Source organism: Prinia subflava, chromosome 24, assembly GCF_021018805.1.
Source record: "Prinia subflava isolate CZ2003 ecotype Zambia chromosome 24, Cam_Psub_1.2, whole genome shotgun sequence".
NCBI classification, from domain to species: Eukaryota; Metazoa; Chordata; class Aves; order Passeriformes; family Cisticolidae; genus Prinia; species Prinia subflava.
Genome location: NC_086270.1, coordinates 514,630 through 538,429, shown reverse-complemented (window position 1 = coordinate 538,429; position 23,800 = coordinate 514,630). Strand labels below are relative to the sequence as shown.

General features: G+C 53.8%; 1 protein-coding gene across 2 annotated transcripts in view; it reads left to right on the top strand.

Moving 5' to 3' along the window:
* Nucleotides 1-23,800, top strand: part of ARID1A (AT-rich interaction domain 1A) — a 50,611-nt gene that overhangs the window by 20,285 nt on the left and 6,526 nt on the right. Inside the window, exons 2-16 of one of the 2 annotated variants that reach the window (XM_063418771.1) lie at nucleotides 664-876; nucleotides 1,752-2,219; nucleotides 2,770-2,883; nucleotides 14,616-14,856; nucleotides 15,137-15,226; nucleotides 15,833-16,000; nucleotides 16,697-17,012; nucleotides 18,567-18,712; nucleotides 18,792-18,901; nucleotides 19,716-19,922; nucleotides 20,393-20,600; nucleotides 22,607-22,739; nucleotides 23,025-23,197; nucleotides 23,343-23,493; nucleotides 23,667-23,798. In XM_063418771.1, coding sequence (XP_063274841.1) covers nucleotides 664-876; nucleotides 1,752-2,219; nucleotides 2,770-2,883; nucleotides 14,616-14,856; nucleotides 15,137-15,226; nucleotides 15,833-16,000; nucleotides 16,697-17,012; nucleotides 18,567-18,712; nucleotides 18,792-18,901; nucleotides 19,716-19,922; nucleotides 20,393-20,600; nucleotides 22,607-22,739; nucleotides 23,025-23,197; nucleotides 23,343-23,493; nucleotides 23,667-23,798 — 2,870 coding nt within the window. Of the gene's footprint in view, nucleotides 1-663; nucleotides 877-1,751; nucleotides 2,220-2,769; nucleotides 2,884-14,615; nucleotides 14,857-15,136; nucleotides 15,227-15,832; nucleotides 16,001-16,696; nucleotides 17,013-18,566; nucleotides 18,713-18,791; nucleotides 18,902-19,712; nucleotides 19,923-20,392; nucleotides 20,601-22,606; nucleotides 22,740-23,024; nucleotides 23,198-23,342; nucleotides 23,494-23,666; nucleotides 23,799-23,800 lie in introns of both variants that reach the window. The other variant, XM_063418770.1, reaches the window with a different exon arrangement.

Below are 23,800 nucleotides of genomic sequence, written 5' to 3'. Positions count from 1 at the left end.
GTCTCTGCTCTAAAGCTCAGGGACCTGACTTTTGAGGCTGACAATTTTTTTTACGTGCATCTGAATAAATCTGATTTAGAAACTCTTTATTCTCCAAAAAGCAGCAGACACAAAGTACATGTTAAAAAAATACTCAAAAATGAAACTGCAGTCTTGAAGACTGTGGATGTCAGCAGCAGTGCCCAGTGTTACTACATCAATGTGCATTAATTGAAATGCAGAAGTGTAAATTAACAGCCTGTAGTGTTTTGGGAGACCTTGTTATACGTGAAAGAAGCAGTGTTTCTTGTGAATATTTAAATTTTCAGCCTAAATTTACCTTGTTGTGGAATATCTGGACATTAAACTACTACCTACAATGGGGAAAGCCACTTACACTGATAATTGATTTTTGTTGATGATCCTTCCCCCCTTTTTGCCACGGGAGGGATGTCAGCATTAAATGACCTCTCACTGGGCTTGTTCTTGGTGGAGCGGTGGGTTTGGAGGGACAGCAGGAGTCCTGCTGGAATTCCAAAGGTAACCGTGGGGTTTAGCACCTGGGACAAGGCAGACGAGCTTCTCCTGCCGATGTTTTCTCCTGGGTTTTTGGGAAGCTGTGGTGTTCAAACAAACGATTCCTGTGTGCCTGACGTGCCTGACGTGTCCTGTGTTGCCTTGCAGCCGTCGAGCCCGATGGATCAGATGGGGAAGATGAGGCCTCAGCCCTACGGAGGGAACAACCCCTACACGCAGCAGCAGGGGCCGCAGGCGGGGCCGCAGCAGGGCCACGGCTACCCCGGGCAGCCCTACGGCCCCCAGGGCCCCCAGAGATACCCCATGGGCATGCAGGGCAGGACACAGAGCACCATGGGCAGCATCTCGTATGCACAACAGGTACGGCCGCCACGGCACGGCCTGGCACAGCCTGGCATGGCCTGGCACGGCCCAGCACGGCCCCCACAGCCTGGCATGGCCTGGCACAGCCCCCACAGCCTGGCACAGCCCCCACAGCCTGGCACAGCCCCCACGGCCTGGCATGGCCCGGCATGGCCTGGCACAGCCCGGCACAGCCTGGCACAGCCTGGCATGGCCCGGCATGGCCTGGCACAGCCCAGCAGGCACAGGGGCGCAGCCGGGACTCCCCCAGCCAGGCTGGGCTTGGGTGAAATGGCATTTCTCCAGGCTGAGTGTTGTTCCACACCTGCATCCAGGTGGGATCCAGACCCTGGGGAAGCCTTGCTTCTGAGAGAGGCGGTGGCAGAGCAGTGAATCCAGCAAGGGAAAAATAAATAGCAGGGGAGGGAGATCCTCTTTCTGCTGTGCTGTGTTAGAGACACAGCTGTTCTTTGCACAAGAAATGACTCCAGGTCAGTTTTGGCTCATTACATGATCCGAGTGGCGCCTGCTGGACTGTTTGCAGGATTCAAAAGGCAATTTCTTTTTTTGTTGGAGCAAGCAGTCTTTCCTTTCAATGTTACTTTTGTTGAAGGGTGGTCAGATAGGAATCCCTAAAAACTTAGCTATGATGCCTGTTAAAACTTGGTTACTGCCAAGAATAATGTCACACACGAGTGACTTCTGCTGTATCTGGGAAGTGTCTAGGTAGTGGCGTTTCCAGTGCATTACTGCTCTGCACAGGTTTCTGAATTTCTGCTTGTGGAGCAGAACCTGTGTGCGTGTGAGAAGCGCGGTTTGTGCGTGTGAGAAGCGCGGTTTGTGCGTGTGAGGACTGGTTTGTGACTGGTGCAACTCTGTCTCTCCCTCTGCAGATGCCTCCGTACGGGCAGCAGGGCCCCAGCGCGTACGGGCAGCAGAGCCAGACCCCCTACTACAACCAGCAGAGCCCCCACCCGCAGCAGCAGCAGCCCCCCTACTCGCAGCAGCCCCCGTCGCAGCCCGCGCACCCGCAGCCCTCGTACCAGCAGCAGCAGCAGCAGCAGCAGGCGCAGCCCGCGGCCGGGGCGCAGCCGCCGTACCCGCAGCAGCCGGCGCAGCCGCCGCACCAGCAGCCCCCCAGCCCGTACCCGGCGGCGGCGCAGGGGCAGGCGCCGTACCCGGCGCAGCAGCCGGCGCAGTCGCCGTACCCGGCGCAGCAGCCGGCGCAGTCGCCGTACCCGGCGCAGCAGGCGCAGCCGGGCGCGGGCGCGGCGCTGGCGCAGCCGTCCCCGTCGTACCCGCCGGCGCAGCCGCCGCAGCAGCCCCAGCCCTACGGGCAGCAGCGCTTCCCCCCGCCTCAGGTAGGCTGCCCCGGCCGTCAGGGGTCAGGAGGGGCTGAAGCACACACGGGGTGGGACACAAGGCCACACCAGGGGGGACAGAACGGTCACAGCTGGGCTGCTCCTGGTGGTGCCCAGCCAAGGTGAAACCTGGCTTTGGGGAGGAGACAAAGCTGCCTGGGAGCTTCCAGCAGACACACCCAGGGCAGCCCCTGAGAAGGGAAGGGTTTAATTGACTGGCCTGGTTTGTGTAAGGAGGTGCCTGGAGCGAGGGTGAGATGGTGAAGGAGAAGCAGAGGGGCAGATCCGGGACAGGCTGTGATGTCCAGGGATGAGGAGGGAAAGCTGCAGAGTGGCTGCTCTGTCATGGCCTGTGCTCCCAGCCCTGAGCAGCAGTCACCAGTGTCTGTGTGCTGGCCTTCAGTCCTGGCTCTCACCTCCTGTTCTGGGCCAGTGTCACCAAGGGGACGCAAATCTGCCACAATGTGAGAACATCCCAGAGTGATTCCAACAGAGGCTTTACTGTATTCCCATTTGTGACTTCTGCTTTTTGTGTTTCTTGATGTTTCAGGAGTTATCTCAAGACTCGTTTGGGTCCCAGGCATCCTCTGCTCCCTCAATGGCTTCCAGTAAAGGGCAAGAAGACATGAACTTGAACCTTCAGTCCAGACCTTCCAGCCTGCCGGTGAGTGGGGCCTGGGCCGAGGGCAATCAGGAGCACAGCAGGAGAAATGAGCACTGGTACAATTCCACCTGGAAATGGGAACGGTGGAGGCTGCCTGTGCTTTTTACGAAGTCATTAGCTTCTGGCTTCCCACTGGAGATTGAATGTAATTTACAAAAGTAATGGATTTGAGAGGGAAGTTTAACCCTGAGTGCTCTGCTCTGCAGGTTCTACCTAAAGCAGTTAATTCTGTGAGCTCTCTGTGTGCAGTGTCTGAAGGACCTGGCTGCTGTCAGAGTAGGCCCTGACCTCCAGGGAAAATCCTCATTTTTACCTTATTTTCCTGTTCTTGGCCCGCTGTGGCAGTGGTGGTTGGCACTGGAGCACCACGGCCTTTCTGTCTCATTGGATCCTCTCGCTGCTGATTTGAGCTTCTCTGGTCCAGTCTGACTGAACAGTTGGGGAAAAAGACAAATGGATTGGTATCTGGAGTGAGGGATAGTCCCGTGCAGCTCCTTCCTTGGCAGATGGAGAATTTATTTTCTTTGGCATCCTAAACCTGAACATGCAGTGACCAGTTGGGGATGAGGTTAGTGCCCAGTGTTCCAGCAGGTTTTGGGCCAGAGTAGTTTAATTTTGTGTTAAAACAATAAGAAAACAGAGAAGGGTTGAAAGTTTAGGTTAGCTTGCACAAGCTGGGCTGTGCCTTTGGTTTGGAAGAAAAGTTTGGAGCTGCTGAGTTCCAATTTTCTGGTAACTTTTGTTCTAACCAGTGGGAAGTGAGTGAGCTTTTATTTTTTTCTTTAGCCACTGGCTAAGTCAGTGCTGGGAGCTGCAGCTGGGTTGGCCAGAGGAGTGAGCTGTGTGTAGAACTGAATTATTTTTGCTCCCAGCAATGAGAACAGCTTTGTTATGAGCCCCTTGAAATAATGCCCTCGGATCGTGGGTACAAATTGTCACCCAAAATATAAAGTGATTCTAGTTCTGACCACCTAATGGGAGTAGTTGTGGGTTGTTGCTTTCTCTTTCCTCTAGTTTTTTTTGCCCTTTTTTTTTGCCTTTTGGACCCTGATTACAAAGATTTAATTTGTTCTGAGGCTTGGGGAAAAAAAATCTTTTTAAATAGCATGTTTCTTTCCACTCTGCCTCTCCACAAGTTCTTCCATGTGACCATCTTCTGGCGAGGAGCACAGGAGAAGTGAAGGCACTGAAGTAATTGAAGAAATTGCAGTAGCTCAGAACGGTGGGAAGTCCTTTCAGAGGCACTGCTGATGGAGCCCTCCTGAATCCTACTGATCCCTCTGACTCGGATTATAGGAATTAGTAACGAGGCTTTGAGAAGTGGCTCCTTCTCAGCACCAAGTGGGAGTTTGTTTTATACCTTGTGGTTAAATATATTTGGCCCTTTTCAAGTTGTCCCTTCTCCCGGGTAGTCTAAGAAAAGAAATCCATCTCAGCTGCAGGAGTGTTGGAACCTAGAAACAAGGGAATATCTGCTTTTCCCGGCTTTGCCACCAAATAATTTGCATTTAAGAAATATTTAGCTTACCCAACCCTGGTGTATTTTTGGCCTTTCTCTTGCTTAGTAGGCAAAAAATTTAAAAAAGGAGACTCACATGTACATCTTCCATAATTCCTTGTTGTCTCTTTGGGGTCCTGCAGGACAAGAACAGCTCAGCTGAGAAGGGCTCCAGACAGGGATGCTGTGGGGTTGAAAGGCAGCGTCTCTGGGATGCTGCCAGCCAAATCCTTGTTTCAGTTTGCAGTGATCAATCTCCTGCACTGAGTTTGGCCTGGGGATGCCCAGGAACACAAGAGCTCCATGGAAGGGCACTATCAATTTCTTTTTATCTTCCTGATATTGCTCAGTCTGTCTAGTTGAGAAAGTTTTATCCTGCTCAGGAGGATTCCCAGATCCCTGTTTTGCCATTATGGATGACTTAGAGGAGCAGAGTTTGTTTGTGGGCTTTTAATTTTATTACGGAGTTCTGAGCCCTTTCCCAGGCCTGGTGGGTGCTGTGGAAAAGCTCACTGGGTATCCTGGAATTGGGGCAAATCATGCCATGCATCATCTTTAATTAAACAAAAATCAGCCCCAGCAGGAAAAGGAGATTTTTTAGGTTCTTGGGAAGTGTTAAATTTATGTGCCCAGTGCCTTTACAAGTCTTTGGCCTTTAGACGTTGATATTGTGCATTGATATTGTTCACGTTGGAATTCTCGGCAATAAAGGGGGAATATTCCTTTGGCTGCTCCATCACCCTTTCAGGAGGTGCTGACCCCCTGGCAGGGACATTGTCACGTTGTTCAGCTCCTGTGGCTTTTTTGGGATCTGCCTGAGGAATGTCCTGGGGATGCTCCTGGGTGGGGCCTCCAGGATCCCTTCCCAGTCACGATTGTTGTGTCATGGACTCAACTTTCTGCTGTGCTAGGAGGGGCTCCCTGGTGCCTTTTGACGAGCCCTGCCTCCCTGTGAGTGTCCTGGCTGCTCTCCCTTCCTGGAGCAGGCAGGCTGAGGAATTTCTCTGTAAAATTCACGGCTTCCCTGGGGAGTCTCCATCAGGATTGCAGCCAAACTAAACCTGGATTGCAATTGCACAGGGGAAGTGGAGTGGAGTCTTTTGTACCTGGGTGTAATAGAGGAATACTAATCTGTTTGATTTGAAAAGTGTCCTATCAATGGCAGAAAGGATTTTAACCAACTGAAAATATTCCTGATCCATGATTCATTTCTGAATGTGGGTTCTGGTCTTGGGTCTTTGCAGTGTGGATTTAAGAAAAACAGGTTTTGTTAGGGGGGGAGGAATGAGGCTGCAGAGCTTTGGCAGAAAAATCTTGTCAGTGAATGTCCCCAGCAATTGTGGGGTGGTTTTGGTTTTATTATGTCTCCCTCAGTCAAGCAGCAGCTGAGTTTGGACACTGGAGGTTGTCAGGAAGCACCGCTTGGATTTTCCATTCTTTCCAAACGGTCATTTCAGCTGCTCTGGGAGTGCTTGAAGTGGAATAAAGTTGAGCTCTGTCAGCTGCGTCCCTTGACCTGGAAATAATCAATGCAACAGGCTGAAATGCAGCAAAAAACTGTCAGAGCTGCTATGGAGGGAGGCAGCCAGCCTGTTCCCTTAAAATTCCAGTTTAAAATGAATAATTTTGACAACTTTTTCAGGGGGTAGGGGAAAAAAAGCCTTTTATAGTTGAATCTGCTGGTCACTTCAAACCCTTTTTTTTTTTTCTTCTCCTTTTTTCTCTTCCCATATGGGACTTCCTGCTTCTGTTTGGTTTGTATTTGGCCTTTTGAGCTTGTCTTATTGCTTGCCTTAGGAGAGGGATTAGCAGTGTGTGCATTTCAAAGCAGGGCAGCACAGTGGATATGCAGATGAAGGCACCAGCACCCCGAGGCTTCCCCCAGGGGCACCTGGGGCACTGCAGATCCCTGGGTCCAGTTTGTGCCATCTGCAGGGTTTTATCCCAAGCTGTGGTGGTAGTGGGAGTTAAAAATGTATTTTTCCTTGTTCAGTGCTCCTCTGCCCAAGGTTTTCTTGTTGTGTGACTGTGCCCACGGTTTCTGCATGGTTCCTTGAGAAGGCTGTGCCTTTTTTCCAAGTTTTTGTGTTTTGTTAACTGTGGAGAGCATCTCCAGAGCTCCACCCGCTCCAGTGACGCCTTTCACACGGGGCTGCTTTGTTGTGTGTCCCTGTGGCAGTTCTGTCTCCTCGCAGCCCTTCCTGGGGTTTGAAGGGAGCTGAGCCCACCCTGTGCAGGGAATCCCCCCGGGCTCTGCACCCCGAGCATCCCTCGGGAGCCGCTGCAGGAGCCGCTGCAGGAGCCGCTGCAGGAGCCGCTGCAGGAGCCGCTGCAGGAGCCGCTGCAGGAGCCGCTGCAGGAGCAGCGCTGCGCTCTGCGCTCGCTGCCGCGCTCGTTTCCTGTTTCTATTCTGGTCCAGAGCAGCTCAGCTCAGCTTCCTGCCTGTGCCTGCCTCACATTCCCCAAAGCCCAGCCCTTCCCTTCCCTGCCCGGGCTCCGGGGCCAGACCCCCCTGGGGCTGCAGCTCCCCCGGCCCAGGCCGGGCCCTGTTCGGGCCCAGGCACGGCTGAAGGGCAGCACTGGAGCAGGGCAGGGCTGAGGGGAACCAGCCCTGGGCAGCACTGGAGCAGGGCAGGGCTGAGGGGGCAGCCCTGGGCAGGGCTGGAGCAGGGCAGGGCTGAGGGGGCAGCCCTGGGCAGGGCTGGAGCAGGCAGGGCTGAGGGGTCAGCCCTGCTCTGAGAGCCCAGGCAGGGCCCCTGCTCTGCTCTGGGAGCCCGGGCAGGGCCCCTGCCCTGCTCTGGGACCCTGGGCCGTGTCCCCCCCTTTGTGCCACAGTGTCCGTGCAGGCCCAGCCCCTGCTCACGAGCAGCTCAGGCCAGGGAAATCAGGCTTTCACTTTCTCCTCGCTGCTGACTTGGCGTCACTGGAGACCCTTCAAACGTGAAGCCTCTTGTGAGTCTGAGGCTGGGCGTTTGATCCTCATCCTCCTCCCCTCCCATCCACAGCGAGCCCTGCAGAGGGGGATGCCCTGTGCTGGAGGGAGGGCTGTGCTGTCACCTTCCTCTGCTGCTGCAGCACGTCAGGGGTCACTGAGGGTGTTTAAACACCACCACCCCTCAGCTCCGCTCCACAGGAACAATTTCCCTCTTTCTGTGCCTCTGGCACGCTGGATTGGCTTGTCTTGGAGCCATGTGGGATCATAAATACCGTGGGGAAAACTCCTTCCACGTGGTGCCCACGTGTGGGGCATGGCAGGGGCCCAAGGCTCGGGATGGTCACACAGGGATCCCACATCAGTCCTGGTGATTGGAGGAGTTGTGTGATTGGTTTTTAGTACACTTTTGAATCTGGAAAGTGGAAGCTTCTGTTAAGAGAAAGGTAAAAAAGGTTTAATTCCCTGAAGTGATAAGAAGTGGCATCTCCAGGAGTGGGCTGTCCTGGCGCCCTGAGCCCGAGGGCAGCACCAGCCCACATCAGGCTGGCTGGGCCAGGTTTCCATGGATGTGTTGTTACCTCCTCTGTGCCTGCTCACTGCTCTGAGCCACAGAGGAGCAGTTCCCTGACTCTCTCCAGTCTCCCCATCCCTCCAGAGCAGCAGCCCCGGGCCTGGGGTGGCACTGCAGACAGCTCTGGATGGAAATGGTTTCTCTGGAGATGCCCCAGTGCCAAGGGGCCATTGCTGCCCTCCCACAGGTACCAGGGAGGAGCTGCCAGCTTCCAGCTCTCTCAGAATCACTGCAGGGTCACAGAGTGGGTTGGGTTGGATCATCCAGTTCCACCCCTGCCATGGGCAGGGACAGCTTCCAGGGGAAGAACCACTGGATTCACCACACTTGCAAATGCCTGAGACCTTAGAAATCTTGTTCTGTTCTAAAATCTTCCTCCTGCTTTTTTAGGAATTGATTCTGACACTGTTAATTTTTTCAGAGGCTAATGAGAATACTAAAAGCTGACTTACCTTAAAATCCAAAGTATTGCCTGAACAGGGGCCTTTTAAATTTTGTAATAATTTCAGCCTGTCTTTGCTGCTTCCCTTTGCCCACCCTGGCTGGGGTGGTTGGCACGGTGGCACAGTCACATGCGGGGATGACTAAATGCTTTGGAGTCTCAGTGTGTGGAACATGAGCCTGGGAAGCGCCTTCCAGAGAAGCTGGGGAATGGGAATATCCTCGTGTCTGGCAGTGGAAGGGGAACTCCTGCCTCCTGCATGAATCTGGTCTGTGTGAGCTGGGGTTTGTCTTCAGACTTGGATGAGGAGACGTGAAAACCTGTGGAAGGAGAACCAAAGCTCTTGGAATAAACAGCAAAGGCCTGCACTCATCTCCCTCCTGCACCTGCCTGTCCAAGACCAACCTTTCCCCTGATGACTTGGAGATCCCTGCATCCCCACAACTTCCAGAAATCCAGTGAGAGCATCCTCTGGTGCTGCTGCCATGTGGCTTCTTCCTGATCCTTCCAGGATCCTCCTGCCTCTTTCCTGCAGCTTGTTTTGGGGCCAGTGTTGCTGTGGGAGCTGGAGGTGTCACCCTTTGTGCTGGATGGATGGGACAGCTTCTGGGACAGCTGAAGTGACACCGCCCTGCCCAGAAACATTTGGAATTTCCGTGCTGCCCTGGATGTTGGATGTTGTACCATTTGTGTAAAGCTGGGAGTACTTTTCACCAGCTGAGCAGCCTCCAAAGGGTTAAGTGGGAACTCTCGTGTGGGGTTTTGCTGTTGCATCTCCCAGGGTCCCGTGGAAGAGCCCAGCACCTTCTGGGTGGGAATGCTGCCCTTCCACAGGGCGGGTTCTCCCTCCAGCGACATCTTGTTCTGTGGATGAATCACGTTACTCCTTCTCCACTTCGTGCTGCAACCACAGCTCTGAATCTCTGCTCTCCAAAGACAGAGGAGATGAGATTTGTTCGTCTGCTCCGTGCTCCGAGGGGGAGGAAAGCCCCCTCGCCCTCCCTTTGTTTTTAATATATTTTATTTTATTTTATTTGGAGGCAGAAGAGAAGGAGGGGTGGCACAGGGTAGGAGCAGGAGATGTGATTAAAGCTCCTGCCGAGGAGATCTGTGGGAGTGGAGTATCGACCTCTGAAAAATCAATGGCTGCTGCGGTAGCAGCGCCGCTGTTCCGCCGGCCCCGGTGCAGGAATGTGGCACAGCCAGCAGCTCTTCCCTCTGCCCTCCTCCCTGTGCCCGCTCCAGCCTGTGCCTGCTCTGCCAGCCAGCCAGCCTCACCTAGATCCACTCAGCTGGATTAGAACTGCAGCTTATTTTTGCAATCAGAGTAAAATTTCTCGTGTGGCACCGAGCCCCTCCTCCTGCCAGCCTCCTCTCCGAAGGCTCCCTTCCCTGCAGTGCAGCTCGAGCCAGCAGCTTCTCCCAGTTTGTCTGAAGCCAGCCTGGAAGAATGAGCTTTTCAGCTTCTTTTTTGAGCAGGGAAACTGCACGAATCTCTCTGGCATGTTCCAGTCCCCATCTTAGGTTTGTAATTGTCAGCGCTGCTGCGTGAGAGGAGCTGAAGCTCCTTGGAAGGGAAGGGAATATGGACTCTGTGGCAGAGGCTGAACCTCGCTGCTGTTACCTCACTGCTGTTGGTTTTAGTGGGCAGGTGTTCTCCCCTTGAAGGAGTGAAGCCAGCACTTCCCTCCTCTCTGTAAGGGCTGCAGGGATGAGTGGCACGTGAGGACTTCCAGGTCCTTATGGCACACTCAGGGTGGCACCAGGACCTTGATGTTTTTTCTCTTGCTGAACTCGATTCTGGCTGCTCTCATGTTATCCCTGCTCAGATCAGAGGTTGGGCTTTCAGGAACATCTCCAAGGGGCCAGTCCCAGTGATTTCATTGCAAACAAATCCCTTTGTTGCTTCTGACTGCTGGTCCTGTCCCATTTTGAAGGAGAACGTCCCCTTTGTGTCCTGTCCAGCCCATACCCACACCAGGAACGATCCTGAAGGTGCTTTAGGTTCTGGAAAGATGACTCATGTTCCCCTCCACAACAACCTGTGGTGGGAGAGCAGAGTAAGGGGAATGATGGTCATCCCTGGCACAAGCTGTATGTTTTTGGGATAAAACAGGACTTGGGAAATCTCTGTTCTGCTCTTGATTTGTCAGCTTTGGAGACACTGCATGATAAATCTCTCTGGGTGAAGAGTACCAGCTGGGTTTCCACTGGGGCTGAACTTGTTCCCAAACTCCAGCTTTGGTTTCTGCTGGAGGACCCACCTGGAGGAGGCACAGCAGGAAAGGCAGGACCTCTCCAGACCCTTCTGCCACATCTGTGAAAACCTCAGGTTCCTTGGTGGGTGTGCTGTGAGTGGAGCACGGGGAAGTCTCCAGGAGAGAGTGTTCTGTGGAGCATGAGAGGCAGGATTTGTCTGTGCTGCCAAAGGAGGAACGAGTCTATCCATGTCCCCAAAATAGCAGGGAGATCCTGCCAGTCAGCTGTGTGATTGTTGTGATAGAGAGGATTGAGGTATTTTGGGTGTGGAAATAAAGGGGAAGGAAAGGACAAGCTTGTGATTTTTAAATGTTGGTAGTTCTTGAGTAAGTGGAAAAGCAACTGCACAGAAAAAGAGCTTGTAATAGAAAGTGAGTATTTCAATTAGGAGGAAGGAAGAGCCTTTTTCCCTTTCAGAAAGAACTGGGGAATAAATTTAGCCATTGTTCTCTGGTCTTGCTAGTGAGCATCTTATGGAAACAACTGGCCTTACAGAATTTATAAGCTCCACCACATGCTCGTCTCAGACCATAATTTCCTTGAGTGCTGTGGGGTGATCTGATCGTGCTGAGGTCATTCCCTGTTCCCCCACACTTCCCACGTGGAAGGGCCAGGGCTGGGGCTGGCCAGGGGAGGCTGCAGTCCCTGCTAAGGAATTCCATTTGCTTTCTGGTCAGTCTTCCTGCTCTTCCAGATCAGTGGGATGGGCCTGAGCAGAGCCTTGAGCCTCTCCGCTCCTCTGGGATTTTGTTACCTTGATCTTAAGTATTTCTCCTTGTTTCATCTCTGTTTGTTTAACAAATGAGCTCTGTCAGATAGAGGGGTGGTGGTTCCTGCTGCCAGATAAAGGATCCCAGCACAAACCACCGGCTCCTTGTGCTGCTCATGCCAGGACTTGGCACCCTTTCCCTGAGCTCCCTGGCCCTCCCGGGGTGGCAGGGTTGTTGTGGTGTGAGCAGGAGGTGCCGGTGCTGTTTGGCAGCCCCTGGCAGCCCCTGGCAGCTGGAGCTGCTCCGCTCCAGGGTCCCCGTGGGCTTCCGCTATCAGGTCACAGCCCAAAATAACACTGGGCACTATTTCAAGTGAAGAAACTCAGGCTTTGGGGCTGCAGCCAGCCTGGAGTGTGAGATTCTGTGTGAAATAGTTGGAATCCCTCCAGCGTTTTTGATCTGCATGGCAGATGAGCAATAAAATGCATAAAAAACACATTGGAAACACGTGAGGAAATTCTCCAGACCCTGACGTTTCCTTGAGTTGGCAGAGCTGCTGCTGAGCCTCACCTCCTGTCTCGGCTCCCTGGCTGTGCTGGCGGGGAGGGAAGGGGAGAGCCCTTCTCCTGCTGCTGCCCTGGCTTTCCACGTCTCCTCCTGATGCTCCGTGGGAGGCAAATAAAACCTCCCAGGCCCTCTGCTCTTGGGCCTCGTCCAGAACCCCCTGACAGCAGCAGGTCTCCATTATTTCCAGCAGGTTTTTTTGCTTTTTAAGGCTTCCTCTGCTAGGGCTGCCCTGAAAACAGGCTGTAGGGAGATGCAGGGATTTCCTTTTCCCCTGGTTTGGGGCTGTCAGAGCTGGAGGTGCCCTTTAGGTTTAATTAACCCATGGTGCCCTGGTGCTTGACATCCTGAGAGAGAATTTGATGGGAGGAAATCGGCTCCTCTCTGATGAGCTGCTGGGGCTCAGACATTCCAGTCCATGTTTTCTCCTTCCCCTTGCAGGAGTTTCCCTTCTGAGCAGCTCAGTCCTGCTGAATAACACACTCAGAAAATGCTGCTGTGCTGGCAGAACCCTTCTTTGCTGGGAAATTACTTTATTGTTGGAATTCATAAAACTTATATCTCTTTGGAGGTGAAAGGAGTGCTTGATTTTCATGGTCCTGTTTCAACCCGTGTCCCAAACTAAAACTACCTTGATGTATTGAAGGGACATCCCAGTATTCCCATCCAGGGCTGCACTGAACTGCTTTCTGGACATTCTGATCCCTCATGGGCTCTGGGGAATCTCTTTGTGTCTCTTCTGTCAGTGGCTGCAGTTGGGTGCAGTAAATCTCAGCGAGAGGAATGTTTTGCTCTTGATTGTTTGTGTTGGTTGATGCTTTTTAATGCAAAATGTTGGAAATAATGTCTCTTTACTCCCACTTCAGATGGTTTCTGCGGTAGAAATGTGGGATTTGTCAAAGTTGTCCAGGGAAAAACACCCAAATAGCTGCATAAAGGAGCAATGCTTTTGATGTTACAATAGGAAAGTAGTGAAAATTGAAAGAGAATTCAGGCACTATTTTTAGGCTTTTTCTGCAGTTTTTTAGCTTTCATTGAAATAAAACAAAGCTTTTTTTTCCCTCAGGAAGATAATACTTGAGCAGTAAGCAAATATACCTCAGAGACTGTGGTGCAGGAAATGAGCTCTCCAACAGGAGCAGTAATGGAAGGGGAGGGAGGACACGCTCTGCACTAAATCATCCCACCAAGTGTCTGGGCTCTGCAGCTCCAATGTAACACCTGCCAGCATTTGTTAGAAGCATTTTGTTCAAATTCCATTAAAACAGAGGAAACTGCTGTGCTGTAGCAGCCAAAGGTGGTGCTGAGGCCCAGCTCTGTCCCTCTGAATGTCCCTGTCCCACAGGGTGCTGAGGTGTCACCAGTGTTGGCTTTTATTCCTCCAGAATTCCTCTTCTCCATGACTTCCCGGCCTGGATGTGCTGGCAGAGCCTTTGCACATCCCCTGCAGGCAGTGCTGGCTGTGAGGGCTGCTGCTCCCCAGGGCTGATGGGTTGCAGTATTTGGTGTTCCAGGTCCATCTGCACTGCCAGAGCTGGGAAAACATTCCCTGAACTGCTGCTGAACCAGGAATTGTGCTGTCACACTAAATGAATCCAGGGTGTCCAGGTGATTTATCAGCTGGCTCGGCCTTTCTCTGTGGGGTTTAAATGAGGTTGGCTCTGCTTGTGCTGTTCAGCTGAATTCTGTGCAGGGAAATGACCTAGGATTCCCTCAGGGCTCACCCAGAACCCTTCTGATCCAGAGCTGATTGCTCTGGAAGACTTAGGAAGGGTAAGTGAAGTCCTGGTAAGCTTTGGCCTCCACTTCTTCACCTGCCGTGATCCTTTGAACCTCTGGCAGAGATTTTATCTAATCCCTGGAATAGTTACAACTTCCCAGCTCTCTGCTCAAATCCGCTGCCACCTCCTCTGGCTGGGGCTGCTCCTGCCTCATTCACTGCAGGCCAGGGCTGAGCAGCTGCTGCACCTTTTTGTCACCAGCCAGCACAACTGGGCATGCTGGATCTGCACCTCAGCCCTTGGAATTAGCCCCATTTCCACACTTGCCAGCTGCTTTCTGATGCTGTTGCTTTTGCTGCTGTGGCAATTGGAGGTTTCAGCTCTCTTAGGCTTTTTGTGCCTTTCTTCTCCAAGGTGAATGCATGCAGGAGGAAGGTGTTTTCTAGCCTTGCCTCTGAGAAAAGCTAAACTTTACAGGTTGATGCAGTAACTGCTAATTTTTGCTGTCTTTGAAGAAAGGGAAGTGGGAACCCTGAAGAGTATTTTATGGTTTTCTTTTAAATCTCTGTTTAGTTTGTTTTTATCCATCTCAAGTGAGTAGTTTCCCAGCTCATAGGAGGTTTATGAATTAATTATGGTGAGGCAGGAGTTTTCTGTCTTTCAGAGGCTGAGCCACGTTTCCCTTCCAAGCCATGATCACATGGACTGTCTCCTGTGTTTGCAGTTTTACGTGTGCTGTTGATGCATTCTTTAACTTCCCACCTCTAAACTGAATTAAAAGGAGCAAGTAGGAGAATTAGCCAGTTGTTTGGGCCAGCAGCAAACCAACTCAGGAGCTCCTGGGTTCAGACTGGCAGCAGGATAAGACACGTCTGGCAGCTGCCTCAGTCTGCAGCAGCCTTTGGTATCAGCAGTAAACAGAGTTTACTGCCTGCTGCGTGCAGCATGCCCAGGGACAAATGCCCTTCCTGAGAGGTGTGAGAGAGCAGCCCCGTGGCTCTGTGGTTTCTGATGTGTTTCTGTGCCCTGCAGGACCTGTCTGGTTCCATAGATGACCTGCCCATGGGGACCGAAGGAGCCCTGAGCCCTGGAGTAAGCACATCAGGGATTTCCAGCAGCCAAGGAGAGCAGAGTAACCCAGCTCAGTCTCCTTTCTCGCCACATACCTCTCCTCACCTGCCAGGCATCAGAGGACCCTCCCCGTCCCCAGTGGGATCTCCAGCCAGCGTTGCTCAGTCCCGCTCCGGCCCCCTCTCCCCTGCTGCAGTCCCAGGTAAGCTGTGCTGGCTCAGCTGCGGTGCCCACGGGGAGGGAGGGCCCGGGCTCAGCCCTGGGGGTCACTGAGGCCCCTGAGCTGCTCTGTGTGTGCCAGGGGTGGCTGGGTGCTGGTGCCCCTGCACGGCCTGAGCTCAGCACTCGCTGCTGCTCTTCCTGACCCTGGCCAACACCCCCTGCTCCTCCTGGGCCTGTCTGGGATTCTGGGACGTGACTCTGCTGCCTGCGGGGTCTGTGGAGGGCAGCTGCTGATGATGTGTGTCCTTTTTGTGGCCCAGGCAATCAGATGCCTCCCCGCCCGCCCAGTGGCCAGTCGGACACAATCCTGCACCCCTCCATGAACCAGGCCAGCCTGGCACAGGACCGAGGTGGGTCACTCCAGCTGCCTGGGGACACGTGGGACAGGGCACTGAGAACTGCCCCAGGATTACAGGCTGAATGTTGAGGCACCTTGCAGTAAATGCAGCTGCTGGTGGCTGTTTGGCCTCTAAATGTTCCATCCAGACTGGTGCTTTGGCTTCTAAGATGTTTTCTCTGGCTTCTTAACATGCTTTCTTTAAGCTTCAAAACAAGGGGTGCTGGCAACAATACTGTGTGCCCTTCCCCTTCGAGAGAGTAACATTTTGGGGGGCAAATGCATGTAAAATTTCAGCTCTCCTGGCTGAAGGTATAGAGTTGTCACCCTGAGAAAACAAACAAGTGAGCAAAACCCAAGAACAAGAAGCCCCAAGGATTTGCAGAGCTGTACTGGCTTCTGCTGTGACACTAAAGAGTTGGTGTTTTTTTTCTGGCTAAAACAGGAAATTGGATCTGTTATCTGCTCAGATAACAGTGGCTCCTTAATGCAGCCACTAAAATGTGTGGAGGCTGTTGCTGGAAGGATTTTGTCAGTGCTGGGGCTGTTGCCTGGAACACGTGTGTGCAGGGGCAGCTCTGGAGCTTTGCACTAACCATTTGCTCACTCTGGTGTGCAGGGTACATGCAGAGGAACCCCCAGATGCCCCAGTACAGCTCCCCCCAGCCTGGCTCAGCCTTATCCCCGCGGCAGTCCTCGGGAGCGCAGATGCACGCCGGCATGGGGCCCTACCAGCAGAACTCCATGGGGAGCTACGGGCCCCAGGGCGGGCAGTACGGACCTCAAGGTGGGAACTGAGCCAGCAGAGGCCTCTCTCTGTCCTCACGTCTTTTGGGGCCCCAGGTTGCCCAGAGAAGCTGTGGCTGCCCCATCCCCGGAGGTGTTCGAGGCCAGGTTGGAGCAAGCTGGGATAGTGGAAGGTGTCCCTGCCCATGGGGTGATCTTCAAGGTCCCTTCCAAGCCATCCATGATTCCATGATAAATGTTGTGATTTGTCCCCTCTTAATCTGTGGGTGATACCAACCAGAGCTTTGCTCCTGTTGAGATTGATGGAATATGTTGCTTTCAGTGATAGCTGTACTTGTTTAAGTAGGATTCTTCCTCCTTATTTAGGAATAAGGAGGTTGTGCATCCCATGTAATTGTAACAAAGGGATGACTCTTTGGAGAGGAAGATGATGAAGTGGTGCCTGTTTTGGGAAGGGTTAATGTGGGATTTTCCCTCCTGTCCTGGGCCATTCAGTTCTCTGTGCTGGGTTGAGGTTTGGGAGAGTTTCAGGCAGCTTCTAAATCGATGTTGTTACTTGGCTGTGTCAAAACACATTTTACGTGGCTTATATCCAAGTGCTTTGACTTTGTGTTGAGGTGTGAACACTCCCCCTCATCCCCGTTAGTGATCTTTAAATATTTGCCGATAGGAGGTTTTTGTGGTGATTCATGAACCGGCGCAGTGACGCTGTGCTCCCCTCTGTTGCTCTCCCCAGGAGGTTACCCCAGGCAGCCCAACTACAACGCCATGTCCAACGCCAGCTACCCCGGCGCGGGCATGGCGGGCAGCATGGCACCCATGGGCGCGGGCGCGCAGCTGCACGGGCAGAGCGGGGTGCCCCCGTACAGCGGGCTGCCCCCGGGCAGGATGGCGCACGCCGCCATGGGCAGCCGGCCCTACGGCCCCAACATGGGCAGCATGCCCCCCCAGGTGGGCAGCGGCATGTGCCCCCCGCCCGCCGGCATGAACCGCAAGGCGCAGGAGGCCGCCGCCGCCGCCATGCACGCCGCCGCCAACTCCATCCAGAACAGGTACGGGAGCTGCCGGGCTGGACACGGGCTGGGGAGAGCTCACAGGGCTGCTGGGGAGGGCTGGTGCTGCTGGGGAGGGTTGGTCCTGCTGGGGAGGGCTGGTCCTTCATGGAGGGTTGGTCCTTCATGGAGGTTTGGTCCTTCAGGGAGGTTTGGTCCTTCTGAGGAGGTTTGGTCCTTCTGGTGGAGGTTTGGTCCTTCGTGGAGGTTTGGTCCCTCAGGGAGGTTTGGTCCTTCATGGAAGTTTGGTCCTTCAGGGAGGTTTGGTCCTTCAGGGAGGTTTGGTCCTTCTGAGGAGGTTTGGTCCTTCTGGTGGAGGTTTGGTCCTTTGTGGATGTTTGGTCCTTTGTGGAGGTTTGGTCCTTTGTGGAGGTTTGGTTCTCAAGTGAAGCGTTAAAAAGGAAGACAGTAAAGCCTGGAGGGGCTGTGTGTTGGAATGCCCAGAGCAGCTGTGGCTGCCCCTGGATCCCTGGCAGTGTCCCAAGCCAGGCTGGACAGGGACAGGAGCAGCCTGGGACAGGGGGAGGTGTCCCTGCCCATGGCAGGGGTAGAACAGGGGATGATCTTCAGGGTCTGTCCAGCCCAACTCTAGACATCATTTATGACATACTTAGGGAATTTTTAATGTTCACAGGGGAGATTATTTAACTCTGAGATCCCTTCAGTTATTTTTGTGTTTCACTTTCTGCTCTTCTCCGTTCCCTGGGTGTCTTGGGGACGCTGCCCCTGTGCTGCAGCCACCCAGCTCTGTGTGATCCCAGGCATTGCTTGTCCAGTGCAAGGAACTGCTTCCTTTTAGGGCCTTGATGAGCAGCTGTGGGAAAGGAGCTGGAATTCAGCTCTGATCTTTGCCCTGTTTTCTGTGGTTGTTTTTTCCTTTATTGCCCATTTTGGAGTAGGTGTGTGTGGCCCACCAGAATGCCCTGGGAGCCATGAACATGCTCTTGAACTGGGTTCCCCCAGAACTGGTGGATATATTTGTTGTCTGACTGGACACTGCTCTTTATCCTCACCTGAGGGCTGCTCCTGCTTTTACCTGTGGCTGCCAAGGCTCAAATTCCCAAACCCCAATAGAGGCACCCAAGCCTGTCCCTTCGAGGAAGAAGTTTGAGCCACAGTTGTGTGGGAGGTTTGCAGTAAATGGAAAGCAACACTCCAGCCCAGGACAGGCCACGGTTCTAAATCCTGTATTCTCACTTCACTGCCCAGGGCTGCAGAGTCTGCAGGTTAAAGGCAGTTTAACAACCAGAATGAGGCTCAGTTTGTGGATGTGGGAGAACAAGATGAAGGGTGAAAATGTTCAGAGCTCAAGTCCCACTTTCCAAAGGGTTTGCAGGCCCTTTTCTCTTGAGAATGTGACTTGAGCTCTGGGTGCTGAGCTTTACAAGAGCACCTGATCCTTGTTCTTCTCTTGGAAAAATGGTTTGTGGCAAATCACTTCTCCTGGTCCTTTTTAGGTTTCTTTTAGCAAGGCTCTTCCTCAGAAGGCAATGTCCTAGTGCTTAATAATACATCATGTGGAGTAAGTGTCTGTTTCTTCCTTGCCCCCTCCAGGCCTCCTGGTTATCCCAACATGAACCAGGGGGGAATGATGGGCACTGGCCCTCCGTACGGGCAGGGCATTAACAGCATGGCTGGCATGATGAACCCCCAGGGCCCGCCCTACCCCATGGGGGGCAACATGGCCAACAACTCCGCAGGTAAGCAGAGCTCGAGGATTGCACTGCTTTCACTGCACTGCAGGGAAAATCAGCGTTAAAGATTCCTTTACCTTCCCAGGGATGGCAGCAAGCCCTGAAATGATGGGACTGGGGGATGTCAAATTAACACCTGCAACTAAAATGAACAACAAGGCAGACGGGACGCCCAAAGCAGAATCCAAGTCAAAGGTAAAATGTTCTGGGTTTTGTTTTTATTGACTCCCATCCTCTTCAGCATCCAGGGAAATAAAGCCATGTGTTGTATGTTCACTTGGATTGAACAGTGTGAGAAATGGAGGGGAGCGTTTTCCAGTCCTGTGGGAGTCGTGGATTTCACCTGGAAAACAAATTCAGTATTAGGAATTATTACCTGCCACAGTGAAACTGCCAAAAGCAGCGTAAACAAACTTGAGTTTGTTGGTGGAGTGGGCCTGGAGCAAGGCAGCTCTCAGCTGGGACGTGGTAACTAAAGTGTTGCAGTTGTTTCACAAACAAACCTCTTACTAATCCTGTATTAAAGCCAGAAGAGGGAGGCAAACAAGTTCTTCAGGGACTGTTTTTCTTTGCATTGCTGCTACCAGTTTCAAAAGAACCACCAAAAAAGCAGTTTCTGAGCCCCTGGTCTCCTCCTTTGCTACCTGAAGGAAAACAAATGCTCAGCAGGTTTGATCCCTGTGCCAGCTGCAGGAAGATCCAGGAGAGCTCTCACTTCTGCTCCTGTGTTCTGGCATCTGCCTCTCTTATTTATGGCAAAAGAGGACTTGAATGCTCTTGGCCACAGATCAGGGCTGCCCTGTCCTGGTCTGTGCTGTGGAAGGATCTTCTCATGTGCCATGAACACAGTTTAGGGTTCACCTGGAACATCATCAGCTTTGAGGAGCACCTCTAGTTTGGGAGCTCATTTTCAAGCAAGGATTTGGAATGCCAAAGACACAAGAGCAGGCTCAGGGCCGAGCTGCTGTTGTGCTGCTCAGTCCTGATCTCTCTTTCCTTCTCCTAGAAGTCCAGTTCCTCTACCACCACCAACGAGAAGATCACCAAGCTGTATGAGCTGGGCGGGGAGCCCGAGAGGAAGCTGTGGGTGGATCGTTACCTGGCCTTCACCGAGGAGAAGGCCATGGGCATGACCAACCTGCCCGCCGTGGGCAGGAAGCCCCTGGACCTGTACAGGCTCTACATCTCCGTCAAGGAGATCGGGGGATTGACTCAGGTCAGTGACCCCGCAGGGGACAGAGCTGCCACAGCACAAAAATCAGCTTTGTGGCCAGGTGTGAGCCATGAATTTCCGTTTAGCCACATTTTATCTCTGTTTTATTTCTGTAAATAAAACCCAGCGCCCTTTAAGTGAGCCAGATGTCTGCTCTCCCTTTGTCTGGGTGAGAACAGTCTGTGGCCAGACCCACTTCAAGCCCTTTTCCCCTGCTTTGTCCAGTGCAAAGATTGGTGACACTGTCTTTGTCTTTGCATCTGGCTGTCAGCTGACCTTGTGACTAATTTGATTTGCAATCTGTCCCTGTAAATCTGAAAAGTTTTCTGTAGGTGAAGAAGGGAGTTCAGTCTTTCTGGGGTTGCTCTGCTTAGCCCTCACTGCATCCTTTGTGTCAGCTGGGAAGGGTTGATCTCTCCTCTTGGAGGTGCAGCTGGGATTGGGAGTTCAGAGCCTGCTGTTTGCTTGTGCAGGTCAACAAGAACAAGAAGTGGCGTGAGCTGGCCACCAACCTGAACGTGGGCACGTCGAGCAGCGCGGCCAGCTCTCTGAAGAAGCAGTACATCCAGTGTCTGTACGCCTTCGAGTGCAAGATCGAGAGGGGCGAGGACCCCCCTCCCGACATCTTCGCAGCTGCTGACTCCAAGAAGTCCCAGACCAAGATCCAACCTCCATCTCCAGGTGAGGCCAGAGCCCGGTTTGAGGTGAGCAGGAGGGCCAGGCTGCCACACCAGCCCCACCCGTTCCCTGCTTGTGTGGAATAAAAATGCTTTGGTGATGTGGGAGTGCACGAGACTGGGCACCACTCTGGTGCATTTCCCGTTCAGACCCTTCTCTCAGCTCGCCGTGCTCCAGGCTCCCACAGCTGGGAATGTGCAGAGGCAGCACTGAAGCCTGGCTGGTGGCTCTGATCCTTTATGCTGAATCACTCAGCGTGTCCCTGCTCCTCTTTCACTTTCCTTTTCTTCCTCTCTGGCCCTGGGGGTGTAGGGCAGGACAGAAGCTGCTCTGTCAGCCCAGCTCCAGGCTGCAGAGCCCCAGGGGAGTGTGGAGTCCTGGTGGATGATGCTCTTCCCAGGCTGTGCCCTGCAGGCCCCACACAGTCCTGTCCCCCAGGGAATCGCCTGGATCAGAATAAATTCCCTGTTTGGAAGCCTGTGGACAACAGGAGGACATTTGGAAGCCATTTCATGGTTTGGCTGAAGGGCTCTGCTGTCCCACTGGTGTGGTCTGCTCTCCTTGCAGACCTCACAACCTGTTGGCCTTGGCTTGCTCTTCATTCCAGCCTGTTCTGCCAAATGAACTCCTGCAGAACGTTGGGAATGGCGAGGATTGCCCTGAGCTGTTCTCCATTAGCCACTCCTGAGGCTGCAGGGGTGGAACTCCTGGTGCCAGAGCTCTTCCCTGCCGTGTCCATCACTGCCCTCAACACCCAGCGATGGTGGCTGGAGGGAACTGGGAACTCCCTCGTGGGCACTGGGAGTTTCCTGAGAGCCCGGCAGGCTCCCTCTGGCACAGCCCCCGGGGAGGCACCTTGGGTTTGAATTCCCAGAGCGTGGAGCTGGCCCCGCTCCAGCTCCGTGTGAGTTTGTGAGTGGGAGGGACGGCGGGAGGTGGGGACAGGCAGCAAATGGCAGCAGCACGGGAATGTCTGGGGAATGCCTCGGGAATGTCTCAGGGCTTCCTCCTGCCCTGCCAGCAGCACCAGCGTGGATTCCTGGGGGAAGCAGCGGGGCTGGGCTGCCAGGGACGGGCTGTGAATGGAAGTCCCCAGGAGCTGCCGCTGCCCTTCCTCCTCCGGCCGGGAGGGAGTCGCAGAGCGAGGACAGGGTGCCAGGAAGGTGGGGTGTAAACAAACATGCCCTGGACGTGACCTCGGAGGATTTTAATGAATAGCTGAAATGACTCATCAACCAGCAGGGCTGAAGCTGAGGGATATCGGGTGCTGGGGACGGAACTAATGGAAACATTAATTAAGAGTTCAGCTCTTGCCAGCTGCGAGGAGCGGCTGAACCTGAGCTGGTGCTGTCACAGCGATCCCGGGCCAGGAAGAGCTGCTGGAGCTGCAGCACAGCTGGATTACACACGGGGCTTTGGTCAAAGATCAGTGGAGCAGAAAGGAGGCTGGGACTTGCAGGGAACCTGCTGGACGAGTTTTGTCCTCCAGTGAAAGATCCGGCATCTCCAGCATTCCCTGTTCCAGGAATCTGTGGGAGTGGTGGTGAATTCACTGCTCTGGAAGGGCAGAGCAGGCAGAGGAGCCTCCTTCAGTTATCTGATGGCTTCAGCTGAGGTTTCCATCACTGGGAGATCCTGAGACTCCCAGGACAGGGCTCAAACCCCCACCCTCCTCACTGGGGGATGTGAAGGTGACAGGCACATCATTCCTGCCACGTGGTGCACTCAGAGCATCAGCCCTGATAGGATAACCTGGGAAGCACCACACAGGGCCATGGTGTGGAAAGGGAATGGGGTTAAGGTGAGCAGAGACACAACCTCTCAGCTTTAGGTTCTTCTGGGGAGCCTGGCCCAGCCTGTCTGTGAAGTGTTGAGCTCCTTGTGCTTTTTTGGCCATATTTCATCTGTCTGTTCCTCAAAGCACTCTCTTCTCGAGGCTGATGTTCTGGGAGGTTCAGGGGTGCATCTGTAGGGTGCAAACTGCTCACCCCACGTTCCTCCTCTTGCAGCGGGTTCAGGCTCCATGCAGGGCCCTCAGACACCTCAGTCCACCAGCAGCTCCATGGCAGAAGGAGGAGACTTGAAGCCACCAACTCCAGCGTCGACGCCACACAGTCAGATGCCGCCTTTGCCAGGCATCAGGTATGGAACCACTGCTGGGGTGGGTCCCCTTTGGGCCTTGGGTACCTGTTTTGGTGGGACTCCATCACTTTCCTCCTTCCTTCATGGCTGACAGCAACGTTGTGTGTGAATAGTCTTTGATTTTGGGGTTGGGTCTGAGGACAGCATTGTGGAAGGGCAGTTCCTCTTGACTCTGTGGTCTTTGGAGGGGATGGCAATGCCTGAGAGGGAGCATGTGAAGAAGAGTATCCTGAGGACCATCGTGGGCCTCTGTGATGTGGTCTTTGTGGGCGTTTTTTGGAACAGGAGTAACTCCGTGGGCCTTCAGGATGCCTTTGCAGACGGCAGTGATGCTGCGTTCCAGAAACGGAACTCCATGACTCCAAACCCAGGGTACCAGCCCAGCATGAATACCTCTGACATGATGGGTCGCATGTCTTACGAGCCAAATAAAGATCCCTACAGCAGTATGAGGAAAGGTGAGGGATCCTCTCCTCCTGGAGCCTCATCCCTGTGTGGGACGTGCTGCAGGACACCCCCTGCTCACCCTTCCTCCCCAGAACCTCAGATGTCTTTTCCCGAGGCAGGGGTGGGTGTGTTGAGTGGTTGTTTTTTCTCTTGCAGCTCCGGGAAGCGATCCCTTCATGTCCTCAGGGCAGGGCCCCAACAGTGGCATGGGTGACCCTTACAACCGCGCCGCGGGCCCCGGCATGGGCAGCATGGCCATGGGGCAGCGGCAGCACTACTCGTACGGAGCGCCCTACGACAGAGTCAGGTGGGTGCTGCCCTTCCCTGCCCCGCCCTGCCCCACCCTGCCCTGCCCCGCCCTGCCCTGCCCTGCCCCGCCCTGCCCGGGACACAGGCCATGCCTGTCACTGCAGTGCCTGTGCTGGCTGTCCCTGTCCCCTGGGATCCTCAGTGCGGGGTTTTCTCTCTCTCTCCTGGCAGGACGGAGCCCGGGATGGGGCCCGAGGGCGCCCTGGGCAGCGGCACCCCCCAGCCCAGCATCCTGCCCGCCACGCCCGACTCGGGCATGTACTCGCCCAGCCGCTACCCCCAGCAGCAGCAGCAGCAGCAAAGGT